This window comes from Somniosus microcephalus, chromosome 17 (assembly GCF_052327205.1).
Source record: "Somniosus microcephalus isolate GS21.2 chromosome 17, FLI_Smic_1.0, whole genome shotgun sequence".
Lineage (NCBI taxonomy): Eukaryota > Metazoa > Chordata > Chondrichthyes > Squaliformes > Somniosidae > Somniosus > Somniosus microcephalus.
The window spans coordinates 60,760,851-60,775,380 of NC_141003.1; the positions used below are offsets into that span (position 1 = coordinate 60,760,851).

Sequence of the window (14,530 nt, forward strand, 5' to 3'; positions counted from 1 at the left end):
AATTTACCTTCAGTTGATCAGGTCCTGATCCAAATACAAAACCTGAACCATACCATTATATTATTTTTTAGCCTTAACCATTACCCTGCTTTTTCAACTAGGTTAATACATTAGTGACGGGTGAAACGTTCTTCCCATGTCTGACTAAAAATGACTATCTCAACAATGTATGCAACAATACACCAGTCTGTCAGAATGGAATCTACCAGCTGTTGGAATGTGGCACATTCCGAAGGGCAAGTCTGTAAACTTGGATACCTTTTGCAGGACTACAGTTCTATTGTTTCATATGTGATTAATTCCAACATGGACCACAACTTGTGGTTGTTCCTGCTCCTTCTCCAAAATCATGTGCACTTGTTCTTTTATGCACCATACCCTGTCAACTGAGAGGTAATGGACCATTTGGTACCATTGGTTTTGGCTTCAAACTACATGCCTGTTTGCCTGACTATGCAATCCCATTTGATACTTCACTTAATCTCCTTTGCAAGCACTTGCTCCATGGTGCCATCACATTGCGAGCAGGTGACCTCAAAATTATTGTCATTGTCACACGTTCAGTACTGAACACCTGTCTGTCAATTCAACACTCTCAGGGCAAATGTAAGAACACTGCGATCCATACTCTAATAAACCTTCTAAGAAGTACTATTCAAAGGGTACCACACCTTAACCCCTTGACCTTAAGAGCAGCTATGATCTTATTGAATGGCGGGGCCAAGTGGCCTATTCCTGCTCCTATTTCTTATGTTCTTAACCAAGACTGCTTACTTCCACCTCCGTTACATCACTCGACTCTGCCCCGGCCTCAGCTCATCTGCTGCTGAAACCCTCATCCATGCCTTTGGTTACCTCTAGACTTGACTATTCCAATGCTCTCCTGGTGGCCTCCCATCTTCCACCCTACATAAACTTGTGCTCATCCAAAACTCTGCTACCTGTATCTTAACTTGCTTCAAATCTCATTCACCCATCACCCCTGTGCTTGCTGACCTACACTGGCTCCCGGTCTGACACGCCTCAATTTAAAAATCTTCATCCTTGTTTTCAAATCCCTCTATGGCCTCCCTATCTTTAACCTCCCCCAGCCCTACAAGGCTTCGAGATCTCTGCGCTCCTCTGATTCTGGCCTCTTGCACATCCCTGATTTTAATCGCACCGCTGTTGGCGGCCATGCCTTCAGCTGCCTCGGCCCTAACCTCTGGAATTCCCTCCTGAAGCCTCTCCGTCTCTCTACCTCACTCCTCCTTTAAGATGCTCCTTAACACCTACCTCTTTCACCAAGCTTTTGGTTACTTGGCCCAGTATCTCCTTATGTGGCTCGGTGTCAGTTTTCTGTTTAATAATGCTCCTGTGAAATGCCTTGGCATGTTTTACTATATTAAAGGTGCTATATAAATGAAAGTTGTTGTATAGACTGTGCCTGAAACTCAAGGGCTATCAGGATTGCTGGAGCCTTTTTCTGGCAAATTACACAACTCAAGCACCCAACATGCACCCCCAAATCACCTGAAAGGTCACACTGAGACCCCTCCCAGTACCTCTCAAAGGTATAACACTGGTATCTATCCGACCATAGAATCATAGAATGGTTACAGCACGGAAGAAGGCCAGTCGAGCCCATGCTGACTCTCAGCTCATTCCGCTCTCTGCCCTTTCCCCGTAGCCCTGCAATTTTTTTTCCTTCAGATACTTATCCAAATCCGTTTTGAAAGATAAAATTGAGTCTGCCTCCACCATCCTTTCAGGCTGTGCATTCCAGATCTTAACCACTCGCTGCGTAAACAAGTTTTTTCTTGCATCGCCTTTCGTTCTTTTGCCAATCACCTTAAATCTGTGTCCTTTGGTTCTCGACCCTTCTGCCAATGGGAACAGTTTCTCTCTATCTACTCTGTCTAGACCCCTCATGATTTTGAACACCTCTATCAAATCTCCTCTCAATCTTCTCTGCTCCAAGGAGAACAACCCCAGCTTCTCCAGTCTATTAACGTAACTGAAGTCCCTCATTCCTGGAATCATTCTCTCAAATCTTTTCTGCACCCTCTCTAAGGCCTTCACACCCTTCCTAAAGTGTGGTGCCCAGAATTGGACGCAGTACTCCAGTTGGGGCCGAACATTCATCATAATTTGCACACTTTTATACTCTAAACCTCTATTTATGAAGTCCAGGATCCTGTAAGCCTTTTTAACTGCTTTCTCAACCTGTCCTGCCACCTTCAACGATTTATGCACACGTACCCCCAGGTGTCTCTGTTCGTGCACCCCCTTTAGGATTGTACCATTTAGTTTATATGTCCTCTCCTCATTCTTTCTACCAAAATGCATCACTTCACACTTTTCTGCGTTAAATTTCATCTGCCACATGTCTGCCCATTTCACCAGCCTGTCTATGTCTTCTTGAAGTCTATCACTCTCCTCCTCACTGTTCACCATACTTCCAAGTTTTGTATCATCTGCAAATTTTGAAATTGTGCCCTGTACACCCACATCCAAGTCATTAATGTATATCAAGAAAAACAGTGGTCCTAGAACCAACCCCTGGGGAACACCACTGTATACCTTCCTCCAGTCCAAAAAAACAACCGTTCACCACTACTCTCTGTTTCCTGTCACTTGGCCAATTTCGTATCCAGGCTGCCACTGTCCCTTTTATTCCATGGGCTTCAACTTTGCTGGCGAGCCTATTATGTGGCACCTTATCGAACGCCTTTTGGAAATCCATGTACACTACGTCAACCGCATACCCTCATCAACCTCATGCTACCTCATCAAAAAACATGATCAAGTTGTTTAAACACGATTTGCCTTTAACAATGTGGAAAACTGCCCAAGTATGTCCTGTCCACAAAAAGCAGGACAAATCCAATCCGGCCAATTGCCGCCCCATCAGTCTACTCTCAGTCATCAGCAAAGTGATGGAAGGTGTCGTCGACAGTGCTATCAAGCAACACTTACTCACCAATAACCTGCTCACTGATGCCCAGTTTGGGTCCTGCCAGGACCACTCTGCTCCAGACCTCATTACAGCCTTGGTCCAAACATGGACAAAAGAGCTGAATTCCAGAGGTGAGGTGAGAGTGACTGTCCTTGACATCAAGACAGCATTTGACCAAGTGTGGCATGAAGGAGTCCTAGTAAAACTGAAGTCAGTGGGAATTTGGAGGGGGGGGAGGTGCGATACTCTCCACTGGCTGGAGTCATACCTAGCACAAAGGAAGATGGTTGAGGTGGTTGGAGGTCAGTCATCACAGCCCCAATACATCGCTGCAGGAGGTTCTAGGCCCAACCGTCTTCAGCTGTTTCATCAATGACCTTCCCTCCATCATAAGTTCAGAAGTGGGGATGTTTGCTGATGAGTGCACAGTATTCAGTGCCATTCGCAACTCCTCAGATAATGAAGCAGTCCATGCCCGCATGCAGCAAGACCTGGACGACATTCCAGCTTGGGCTGATAAGTGGCAGGTAACATTTGTGCCATACAAGTGCCAGGCAATGACTATCTCCAACAAGCGAGCGTCTAACCACCACCTTAAACATTCACTCCCTCTACCACCGGCGTACCGTGGCTACAGTGTGTACCATCTACAAGATGCACTGCAGCAACTCGCCAAGGCTTCTTTGGTGGCACCTCCAAAACCTGTGACCTCTACCACCTAGAAGGACAAGCGCAGCAAGTGCATGGGAACGCCACCACCTCCAAGTCACACACCACCCTGACTTGGAAGTATATCGCCATTCCTTCATTGTCGCTGGGTCAAAATCCTGGAACTCCCTTCCTAACAGCACTGTGGGAGTACCTTCACCACACGGACTGCAACGGTTCAAGAAGGCAGATCACCACCACCTTCTCAAGGGCAACTAGGGATGGGCAATAAATGCTGGCCTTGCCAGCGACACCCACATCCATGAACGAATTTTTTAAAAAGGTAGGCAGGACCTTTCATATCACCCTCACTGAGCCAAACCACAGGGACTCAACAAATCCCAACCTACAAACAGTGTGTAGTTCCCAATGGGGTGCATACAATATCAATAACCGTAAACATATCAATGTATAAACAGTACATACATTGTGACAAAACTACACAGTGACTTTACAAAATGTACTTGTCAGTCTCCTGTGGTTTGCACAGGGAATGAGATCCAGTGTAGTCTTCAGATGAAGCAGGTTTCCCGAGCGGGGCAATAACTGGACCAGGGTACATAGATCTAATTCAGTCCCTATTTTCAAGCCAAGTATTCTGGCCAAATTTGTATAAAGTATTTTTATGATTTAATATTATTTATAGTTATAAAGGAAAATTTATAGCATTTTGGGAAGTAGAGCTGTTTGGAACATTTGACTTCCTCTGCAGTATGTGCTGAGGAGCTGGGAGATGCTAAACTGAGCTCTACAGCACCACCACTGAGGGGAGGCTTTAATTACAGTGTGACAAGTTTACATAGACAGTATCCATTCACACAAGGATATGGGAATTAATGACACAAGTGTGATAAACCTATAGACAAGAAGTGCGTGTAGATGTAAGATTTATAATACATTAGTCAAACTAATGGCACATCGAGTCGCTATCAGGTGTAGTCTTCAAACGAAATATGGTTAGAGTGTCAGGGGTTAATTGGAGCAGGGTGCACAGATGTAATAAAGTCATATGTTCTGTCCTTATTTTTATAAAATACGTTGATTTAATGTTCTTTAGAGAAAGTTGACATAAAAAGTATGACAAAACTATGACAACAAAAAGTAATGTTTCATGGATAAAAATGCACATCGGCATAAGGTTTTTAATATATTACTAGCAGGAATCCCATGGTGTTCATAGCTTCATACAGGACAGAAGGATACCATTCAGCCCATCGTGCCTGTGCCGGCTCTTTGAAAGAGCTATCCAATTAGTCCCACTGGTCTGCTTTTTCCCAAAATTTTTCCTTTTCAAGTATATATCCAATTCCCTTTGAAAGTTATTATTGAATCTGCTTTCACCACCTTTTCAGGCAGTGCATTCCAGATCATCATAACTCACTGCATAAAGAAATTTCTCCTCCTCCTTGGTTCTTTTGCCAATTACATTAAATCTGTGTCCTCTGGTTACTGACCCTCCTGCCAGTGGAAACAGTTTCTCCTTATTTACTTTATCAAAACCCGTCATAATTTTGAAAACCTATATTAAATTTCCCCTTAACCTTCTTTGCTCTAAGGAGAACAACTCCAGTTTCTCCACATAACTGAAGTCACTCATCCCTGGTACCATTTTAGTAAATCTCCTCCGCACCCTCTCCAACACCTTGACATCCTTTCTAAAGTCTGGTGCCCAGAATTGGACACACTACTCCAGCTGAGACCTAACCGGTTTACCATAAATAGTGTTGCTGCACTGAGCAAGACATTTTATAATAACAGTGGTCTTATGCAAAAAAATATTACCAGGGATACTGATATCAGGGAATGTGGCAGTACTGAGGTGTGCTCTGAGGGTGCCCCAGGAGTGGAGTCCCAGGATTCTGAGAACATTTAAGAGGGAAGTTCTGGGAATATAGGAACAGCTCCTGGGATTTGAGATAGCTGACAGAGATCCTGGGGAATTGGGGAGGGAGTTCGCAAGGTCTGGGAACAGTGGGACAGTTATGTGATAAGGAAGCATTGGGAATGTGGTCTAGAGGTTTGTGAGCACTGATAGAGGGATATGGTGTCTAGAAGTTGGAAGGAGTGTGGAAGTATTGTGAAGAAGTAAGCAATATACCTATTCAGAAAAATACACCATTCTGTAAAAGAATTCTGACTTTATTAAAACATGACATACTAGGTCTGGAAATCTGGAAGGTTCAACAACGGAGAAGCTGTAAACAGCATACAGGCTATTGAGATAAGATAAGTTGTTGACACTGAATCAATAGCCTTATTGAAACAGGAGGTTGGAGGTTCCTGATGGTCTGAAGCTTTGGAAAGAACACAATGGTATACCCTATTAAGGTGTCTTAAACCAACACTTCGGAAAGAATCACATAAGATTAAGAAACATATGCCTTCGTAAAAATGACATCAAATGAAACACGAGACATAAGTCTCTGTTACAACCAGCTGAGGTAACTAAGAAGAAAATGGTGCACCTGGTTGAGGTGTTTTTAATTTGTACCATAGATGCACCATTTATGATGAGCTTCGAACACCTAAGGGTATAGACATAATTCTTAATGCTACAAACTGATCTAACTGTAAAAATAGCAGGGGTCAGCAGAAAAATGACTAGAGATAATTAGCTTATATCAGCAGAAAACTTCAAAGGAAATATCACTGAGAAAGGGTATAAAAATTGAACTTTCAAATGGGATGATAGATTTGCTTAAAGGGGCAAAGCAATTCTCGGCTTCAGAGGCAAGCTCTGTAAGTCTTCAACTCTTTGTATCTCGGGGATCAAGGTATTCTATTTGATTTTGGTGGATATCCTGGAATAAAACTTTAAAAACTGTAAAAATGTAGCGAAGTTAAGATTTGAGAATAAGGATCTCTGATAATAGAATTGTAAGATTTTTGTATTTGGAACTGTTAATGTTGCGATTGAATCACCTACTGTAATTACATGTCGGTTCTTTAATAAATCTATATATTTTTAGAATTGTTTCACAATACTTCTGTATCAAACTCGCAAACGCAATCTCTGTACGCTCTTTGGTGAGGTGTTGCAGAATTCTGGGCGAGTTTTCCGGACCCTCATAATATCCAGAACGTTACAGTCTAACTAAACTTATTAAAAGTGCTATCTGGGGGACGGTAACATCTTCAGGTTGTTCCTTTCCTTTAGGGAGAGATAGTCTGGACCTTTAGACCCAATTAAGCGTCTTTAGGATTTGGCTACCTCTAACTTTAGTTGAAAGTGAACGTCTGGGGAATACGCCTGATCCGGGTAGCCCTAAAGGGGCTAGGACTAGTAATTATCCCTTCAGTATGAGGAGAACCTGAGATTTAGTAGGACTAGAGGGTTTTTTGGAGTCTTGGGGGAGCAGGGTTTAATAACATTAGGAGCGGGATCCGGGAGAATTTGACCCAAACTGCTGTTGGTCCCTTTCAAACCATCAAGCTCCACACCCCATGTATTCCAGCATCAGGTACTACCACTTTATCCATAGTCAGCTTGTCCCTTTATGTTCTTGTTTTAAAGCATTTAAGCATAAATTTTCTGCTTGTTAATATCATCGTATCAAAAAACCATGGACTGGGGGTGTACAATTTGCTAATATGCACTCTGTGTGTGCTAGGAGTGCACTATTTGGGAGTTTATCAACTCGCATAGACTGCAATTTTCAAGTTTATATCAATAAAATTGTTTAAGCTCAATAATGGTTCAGGAAAGATGACAAAGTATTTACAGCACAGAAACAGTCCATTCGGCCCAACAGGGCCATGCTGGTGTTTATGTTCCACACGAGCCTCCTCCCACCCCTCTTCCATCTAACCCCATCAACATATCCTTCTATTCCTTTCTCCCTCATGTGCTTATCTAGCTTCCCCTTGAATGCATCTATGCTATTCGCCTCAACTACTCCCTGTGGTAGCGAGTTCCACATTCTAACCACTCTCTGGGTAAAGAAACATAGAAACATAGAAGATAGGAGCAGGAGTAGGCCATTCGGCCCTTCGAGCCTGCTCCGCCATTCAACGAGATCATGGCTGATCATCCAAACCCTAGCACCCGGTCCCTACACCGACAGCCATCCCACCCAAGCCCTATCCCCATAACCCCGTAACCCCACGTATTTAATCCCCCCCTAACACTAAGGGCCAATTTTTATCATGGCCAATCAACCTAACCCGCACATCTTTGGACTGTGGGAGGAAACCGGAGCACCCGGAGGAAACCCACGTAAACACGGGGAGAATGTGCAAACTCCACACAGACAGTCACCCGAGGCCGGATTTGAACCCGGGTCCCTGGCGCTGTGAGGCAACAGTGCTAACCACTATGCCACTGTGCTTCTGAATTTCCTATTGGATTTATTAGTGACTATCTTATATTTATTGGCCCTAGTTTTGGTCTCGCCTTCAAGTGGAAACATCCTCTCTACGTCTACCCTATCAAACCCTTTCATAATCTTGAAGCCCTTTATCAGGTTACCCCTCAGTCTTTTTTCTAGAGGAAAATGTCCCAGCCTGTTCAATCTTTCCTGATGGGTATAACCTCTCCGTTTTGGAATCATTCCAATAAATCTTTTTTGCACCTTCTCCAGTGCCTCTATTTTTATAATACGGAGACCAGAACTGTTCACAGTATGTAGTCTAACCAAGGTGCTGTCCAAGTTTATCATAACTTCTCTGGTTTTCAATTCTATCACTCTAGAAATGAACCCCAGTGTTTTGTTTGCTTTTTTTATGGCCCTATTAAGCTGCATTGTTACTTTTAGTGATCAGTGTATCTATACCCCCAGATTCCTCTGTTCCTCTATCCCATTTAGACACTTATTTCCAAGGAGCACGTGGCCTCCTCATTCTTCCGACCAAAATGTATTACCTCGCACTTATCTATACTGAAGTTAATTTGCCAATTACATGCCCATTCTGCAAGTTTGAAGTTTATTTGCCAATTACACATCCATTCTGCAAGATATTCCATTGAATTTCAAAAAGATCCATTCTCTGTAAATAATTTGTTTGCTCAGAATGCACAGATGTGATTGAAAGCTCTCTCTTAATTGTTGCGAGGTAAAAAAAATAACCTGTCGCAGCCCAGGCTTTTTGGCGAGGCTGAGACCTTCGAGTAAAAACTTTATTGAAGCCATTAAAAGACACAAATGACAGTACAATAGATAAATGTAATCACATTATTCTGAGATAAGAACTTTATTTTGTTTTATTTAAACTTTTACTTAGGACATTAGAGATTTCAGTTACTGAGAAAAATGGTAGGTGAAAATTTAGAGATTTTAAGTGACTTGTGGTAACCTGGTGGCCAGATTGAACAATCACAGTGAAGACTTCATGTAGACAAAACCCATTACAAAGGTGGACATTGGAATGTACAATGGGGAAAAAAGTTGACATGAAAAGAGTTACAAAACACAACAACAGGAAGTCAGATTCTGCAAACACAAAGTGAGCACAGATTTTTTTTAGTTATGTTAGATGTATTTTCCTCTCAAAGAAAATAAATAAGCCATTTAAAACTGATTTTCTCTTTCTAGGTATCTACACGTCTTACAAAACCTTTCTGCACAAGGACAAGGCACTTATTAAACGACTTTTAAAGGTAAATCATAATTGTTTTAACGTGTGAGACGGCAGGTCAATGATCTTGGCTTGTATCATGGATTCCTTTGAGAAGATACGAGAACCATTGACTCTTTTATTTCCCTTTCCTCCCTAGCCTAGAGGGTGCTGAGGCCAATTGTGCTCCCATTACTGTGCCATAGAATCATAATTTACAGCACAAAAGGTGGCTATTCTGCCCATCATACCAATGCCAATTCTTTGAAAGAGTTGTCTACCATTCCCCTGCCCTTTCCCCCCCCCCCCCCATACCATTTTAAATTGTGCTTTTTCAGATATTCGTGTAATTCTCTTTTAAAAGCTATTGTGGATTCTGTTTCCATCATTGTTTAAGACATTCTGTGAAAACCAGGGCAAAGTTTTTATTTAGTATATCTGCCATTTCTTCACACCCACATGAAGATTTCATTTTCCATCTCATAGGTCCTACTGTATTTTTAACTATTCTTTTTGTTTTATGTGTCTAGGAAATCCCTGTCATACCCTTTCTTAGCCTTTTTAATCTGATTCTTTGCTTTGCCTCTTTATTTTCTATATTCTGTTCCATTATTAACTCTAGAATTGTCTTATGGCTTTTTAAGCCTCAACTTCATTTTATTTGCTCCATTCATCTAAGGAAGTCTAGCTTTTGCTGCACCTCATTTACTACTTATGCAAAAATGTATTGTTTGTACCTCAATCATCTCCTGTTTGAAAGTTTCCCATTTTTATCCACTGTTTTATCTGCCAACATGAACGCAAGAGCTAAATGCCAGAGGAGTGGGGTGAGTAGCTGCCCTTGACATCAAGGCAGCATTCATCCAGGTATAGCACCAGGGAGCCCTAGCAAAACTGAAGTCAAAAGGGGGGTGGGGGGTCAAATGGAAAACCCTTCAGTGGCTCGACTCATACCAGAAGAATAGGAAGTTGGTGTGGTTGTTCACAGCATGAGAGCATCACTATGGAGTCCTTCAAGGAAGCATCCTGGATTCAATCATCTCCAGCTGCTTTTTAATGACCTTCCCTCCCTTATAAGGTTAGGAGAGGAGCTGGTCTCTGACCATTCCATAGCGTTCAGCTCCATTCACAATCTGCCAATGGTGAAGCAGCCCAGGACCTGGATAACATCCATGCTTGGGCTGATAAATGGCAGATAACATTTGCACTGCCTAAGTGCCAGGAAATAACTACTTTGAACATGGGAAAGCCCAGCTACTGCTACTTGACCTTCAATGGCACCACCATCACCGATTCTCTCTCCATCAAAATTTGGGGATCACCATTGACCAGACGCTGAACTAGGTCAGCCATATCTACACCATGACTACAAGTTCAGGGCGAAGCCTAGGTACTCTACGGCAAGTGGCTCACCTCCTGACCTCGCAAAGCTTCTCCAGCATCCTCAGGTCAGGAGTGTGATTGAATACTCACCACTCACCTGGATGGATGCTGCAGCATCAACACTCAACAAGCTCAACACCATCCAGGAGAGATCAGTTGCTTGATTGGTGCTCCTGCCACTAGACTGAATATCCACCACCTCCGCCACTGGTGCTGTATGTACAATCTAAGCAAGATTATTTAAACAGCACCTCCCCCTCCTGCGTGCTCTACCACTTAGAAAGACTAACGCAACAATATCATGGGAACTCCATTATCTCAAAAGTTCTCTAGATATATTCCTAACCTTACATTACTTAATTGTGCCACTTCATTTCCTAACACTCCATCCAGCACCACCACCTTTCTTGGACTGAAAACATACTGATGTAGAAAGTAGTCCTCGACATTGTATAGAAGCCCCTCCTCATCTTTGCTGCTTAGATTACCGTTACCCTAGCTTATTTTTGGATAACTAAAGTCACCTTTTATTATGAGTCTTATTTATGGATTTTTTTCTAATTTGTCTATATATTTTTTGCATTTTGTTTCTGCTATGTGCCACTCTCCATTAAAAAAAAATCCAAATAGAGCAACCATTCACTATATTAAGAGAAAGAGTGAGAAAGGAGAATGTGGATCCATTAAAGACAGATGCAGGCAAGACTTTAATAGATAAGAAGGAATTAAATGAGTACTTAGTATCTGTTTTCACAGAGAAGAGGCAGTGGTAAACCAGAACCTAGAAATAAGTCAAGGGGAGGGACTTAGTGGATTAAATATAAGTTTAAAATGGTAATGGAGAAAATAATGGGACTTAATTTAGACAAATCTCCAGGACGTAATGGTTTCCATCCCAGAATATTGAAAGAGGCAGGTGGTGAAGTTGCAGATGTGTTGGTCATAATTTTCCAAAACTCAGAATTTGTGCCTTTGGATTGGAAAGTTGTAAATGTCACTCCGTTGTTTAAGAAGGGAGGGTGAAAAGAGCCAGATAACCACAAACCCACCAGTCTAACTTAATTTGTGGGGAAGTTACTAGAATCTATCAAGAGACAGAGTGACTGAGCATTTAAATGAGTCTGAGCCAATCCAAGAGTCAGCATGGATTTGTGAAGGGTAGTCTTGTTTAACTAATCTCATTGATTGTTTTGGAGCAGTTTAGTAGGATGTTGGATAGGGGAGTGTTTATAGACATAAGTATTGCAAAGTATTTACAGCACAGAAACCAGCCATTCGGCCCAACCTGTCCATGCCGGTGTTTATGTTCCACACGAGCCTCCTCCCATTCCTCTTCTTCTAACCCCATCAACATATCCTTCTATTCCTTTCTCCCTCATGTGTTTCTCTGGCTTCACCTTGAATGCATCTATGCTATCCGCCCTCAAATACTCCTTGTGGTAGCGAGTTCCACATTCTAACCACTCTCTGGGTAAAGAAGTTTCTCCTGAATTCCCTATTGGATGTATATAGTTTATATGGACTTCCAGAAGGCATTTGATAAGGTTCTGTACAAGAGATTATTAACAAAAATGAACGTGCATGGAATTGGAGGTAACCTCGTAAAATGGGTTGGTAATTGGGAGAGAGCGGGGATAAGAATAAAGGGAACATTCTCTGAATACGGAGATGTGACAAGTGGCGTTCCCCAGAGATCTGTACTGGGGCCTCCGCTTTTCACCAAAAGTAATAAATGACTTGGTGGAAGGAATAGAGAGTTGTATATTCAAGTTTTCAGATGATACTAAGTTACAAGGTACAGCAAGTTGTATAGATAGGAGCAGGAAGTTACAAAGGGACTCAGACAGACTAAGTGAGTGGGCAAAACTATGGCAGATGGAGTTCATCCACTTTGGATTGAAGAAAGATAGATCAAAATATTTTCTTAACGGAGAAAGACTAGAAACTTTAGAGCAGCAAAGGGATTTAGGTGTCCACGTGCATAGATAACTAAAGAGTAATACACAGGTACAAAAAGTAATCAAAAAGGCTAGTTGAATGTTGGCCTTTTTATCAAGGGGTTTGGAATACAAAAGTGAGGAAGTGATGCTTCAGTTGTACAGAGCCTGGTGAGGGAATCCAGAACAAGGGCATAATCTTAAAATTAGAGTTGGGCCATTCAGGGGTGAAATCAGGAAGGGTAATGGAAATCTGGAACTCTCTTTATCCCCCCCCCCCCCCCCCCACAAAAAAAAGCCTTTGGATGCTGGATCAATTGAAATTTTCAAGACTGAGATTGATAGATTTTTGTTAGGTTCGGGTAGCAAGCGATATGAAGTAAAGGCGGGTAAATGAACTTGAGGTACAGATCAACCATAATCTAATAGAATTGCGGAACGGCCTCGAGGGGTTAAATAGACTCCTGTACGTATGTTCTTGACTCTAATCGAATAGATTCTGTTTTACCACCAACCCCTACATCATTCTTTACATTCTAGTGGAAACATACAGGATCTTTTGCTTTAGAAATAGAAGCATAGGGCAGGATTTTCATTGGGCCGTGGAGGTGGGATTGGAGGCGTGTGGGGGGTTAAAATCACGAAATCGGGGGGCACGAACCCATCCCGCCTCCATACCAGTTTCAAAGGAGGCGGATACCCGACCTGTGCTGGGAGCCGCCTCCCCGAGGCGGGAAGGGGATTAGTGGCAATTAACTGCCTGTTAACAGGTAGTTAACAGGCAGTTTTTAGCCTAATCCCTATTCTTATTCCTGAAGTGTGGGATTCCCGACGGCTCCAAACCACGCCAAGTTAGCGAGGCGGACCGTCTGGCTGAAGGGCTTGGGGGGTTCGAGATGTCCGGTGTTCAGGTGAGTGATGGGTGCATGAGTGCAGAGGTAAATGTGTTTGGTGTGTGTAAAGTGTTTAAAGAAGTTTTACTTACCTTTTCTTACCTTTACAGCCTTCCTTCAGGTCTCGCGAGTCCCTCATCTCACCGGCACAGAAAGCAGAATGGCCGCAAGCTGTCAAAATCTGCAGCGTTCAGCTTTCTGTTCTGGAGAGATCTCTAAATCATCCTGAGAGGAAATAATTAACTTAGTGTACAGATTGTCAGTGTTTGACAGCTTCAAAGAGCTGTCAAACGCTGATATTTCATCTGTCAAAAGCTCTTGACATGAAATGTCAATCTGTGACGTCACCTGTTGCCAGGTGGCCCTTAATTGGCCTGTTGAGCCCACTGGGCGGGCTCAACAAGGTCAATCAAGTGAAAATCGTGTGGGTTGGCCACAACTCGATGGAAGCGGGACTACAACCCCAAAAGTTGTAGTCTGCCTCCTACACGCCTCCAGTATCAAAATCCAGCCTATAGAGTACAAAAGCAAGGAAGTTATGCTAAACTTTTATAAAACACTTGTTAGTCCTCAGCTAGAGTATTGTGTCCAATTCTGGGCACACACTTTATGAAGGATGTCAAGGCCTCAGAGTGTGCAGAGGTGATTTACTAGAATGGGGTACTGGGATGAGGTACCTCAGTTATGTGGAGAGACTGAAGAAGCTGGGATTGCTCTCCTTGGAGCAGAGAAGGTTAAGGGAAAAGTTAATGGAGGTGTTCAAAATTATGAAGGGTTTTGATAGAGTAAATAAGGGGAAACTGGTTCCACTGGCAGGAGCCCTGAAATTCACCATTAGAAAATCGGACATTTTCATTCCAAATTGCTGTCTTCACAGTTGCAAGGCATTTAAAATTTTTTGCTTAACATTTTCACTTTTAACAATGTTAATATGGCTAGAAACTGATTACTTTTTTGCTGTTCTTTTCCTGCCTCGAATTAATTCCAGGGTATTCAGAGAAAGCGTCCGTCAGAAGTGCAGAGTGTCATTGTCCGTCGCCACTTACTGGAGCTCACCCAGAGTTTCATTATTCCCCTGGTGAGCAATTTGTTCCTCTTTGGGATATACAGAAACAGAA

At 42.6% G+C, this 14,530-nt stretch overlaps 1 protein-coding gene across 9 annotated transcripts in view; it reads left to right on the forward strand.

Moving 5' to 3' along the window:
• The window catches only part of dennd6b (DENN/MADD domain containing 6B), a 157,244-nt gene that overhangs the window by 125,402 nt on the left and 17,312 nt on the right, over positions 1-14,530 (forward strand). For all 9 annotated transcript variants that reach the window (XM_086010498.1, XM_086010496.1, XM_086010499.1 and 6 more), the window contains 2 exons: positions 9,178-9,242; positions 14,401-14,490. In XM_086010498.1, the coding sequence (XP_085866624.1) occupies positions 9,178-9,242; positions 14,401-14,490 (155 nt within the window). The remainder of the gene's footprint in view (positions 1-9,177; positions 9,243-14,400; positions 14,491-14,530) is intronic.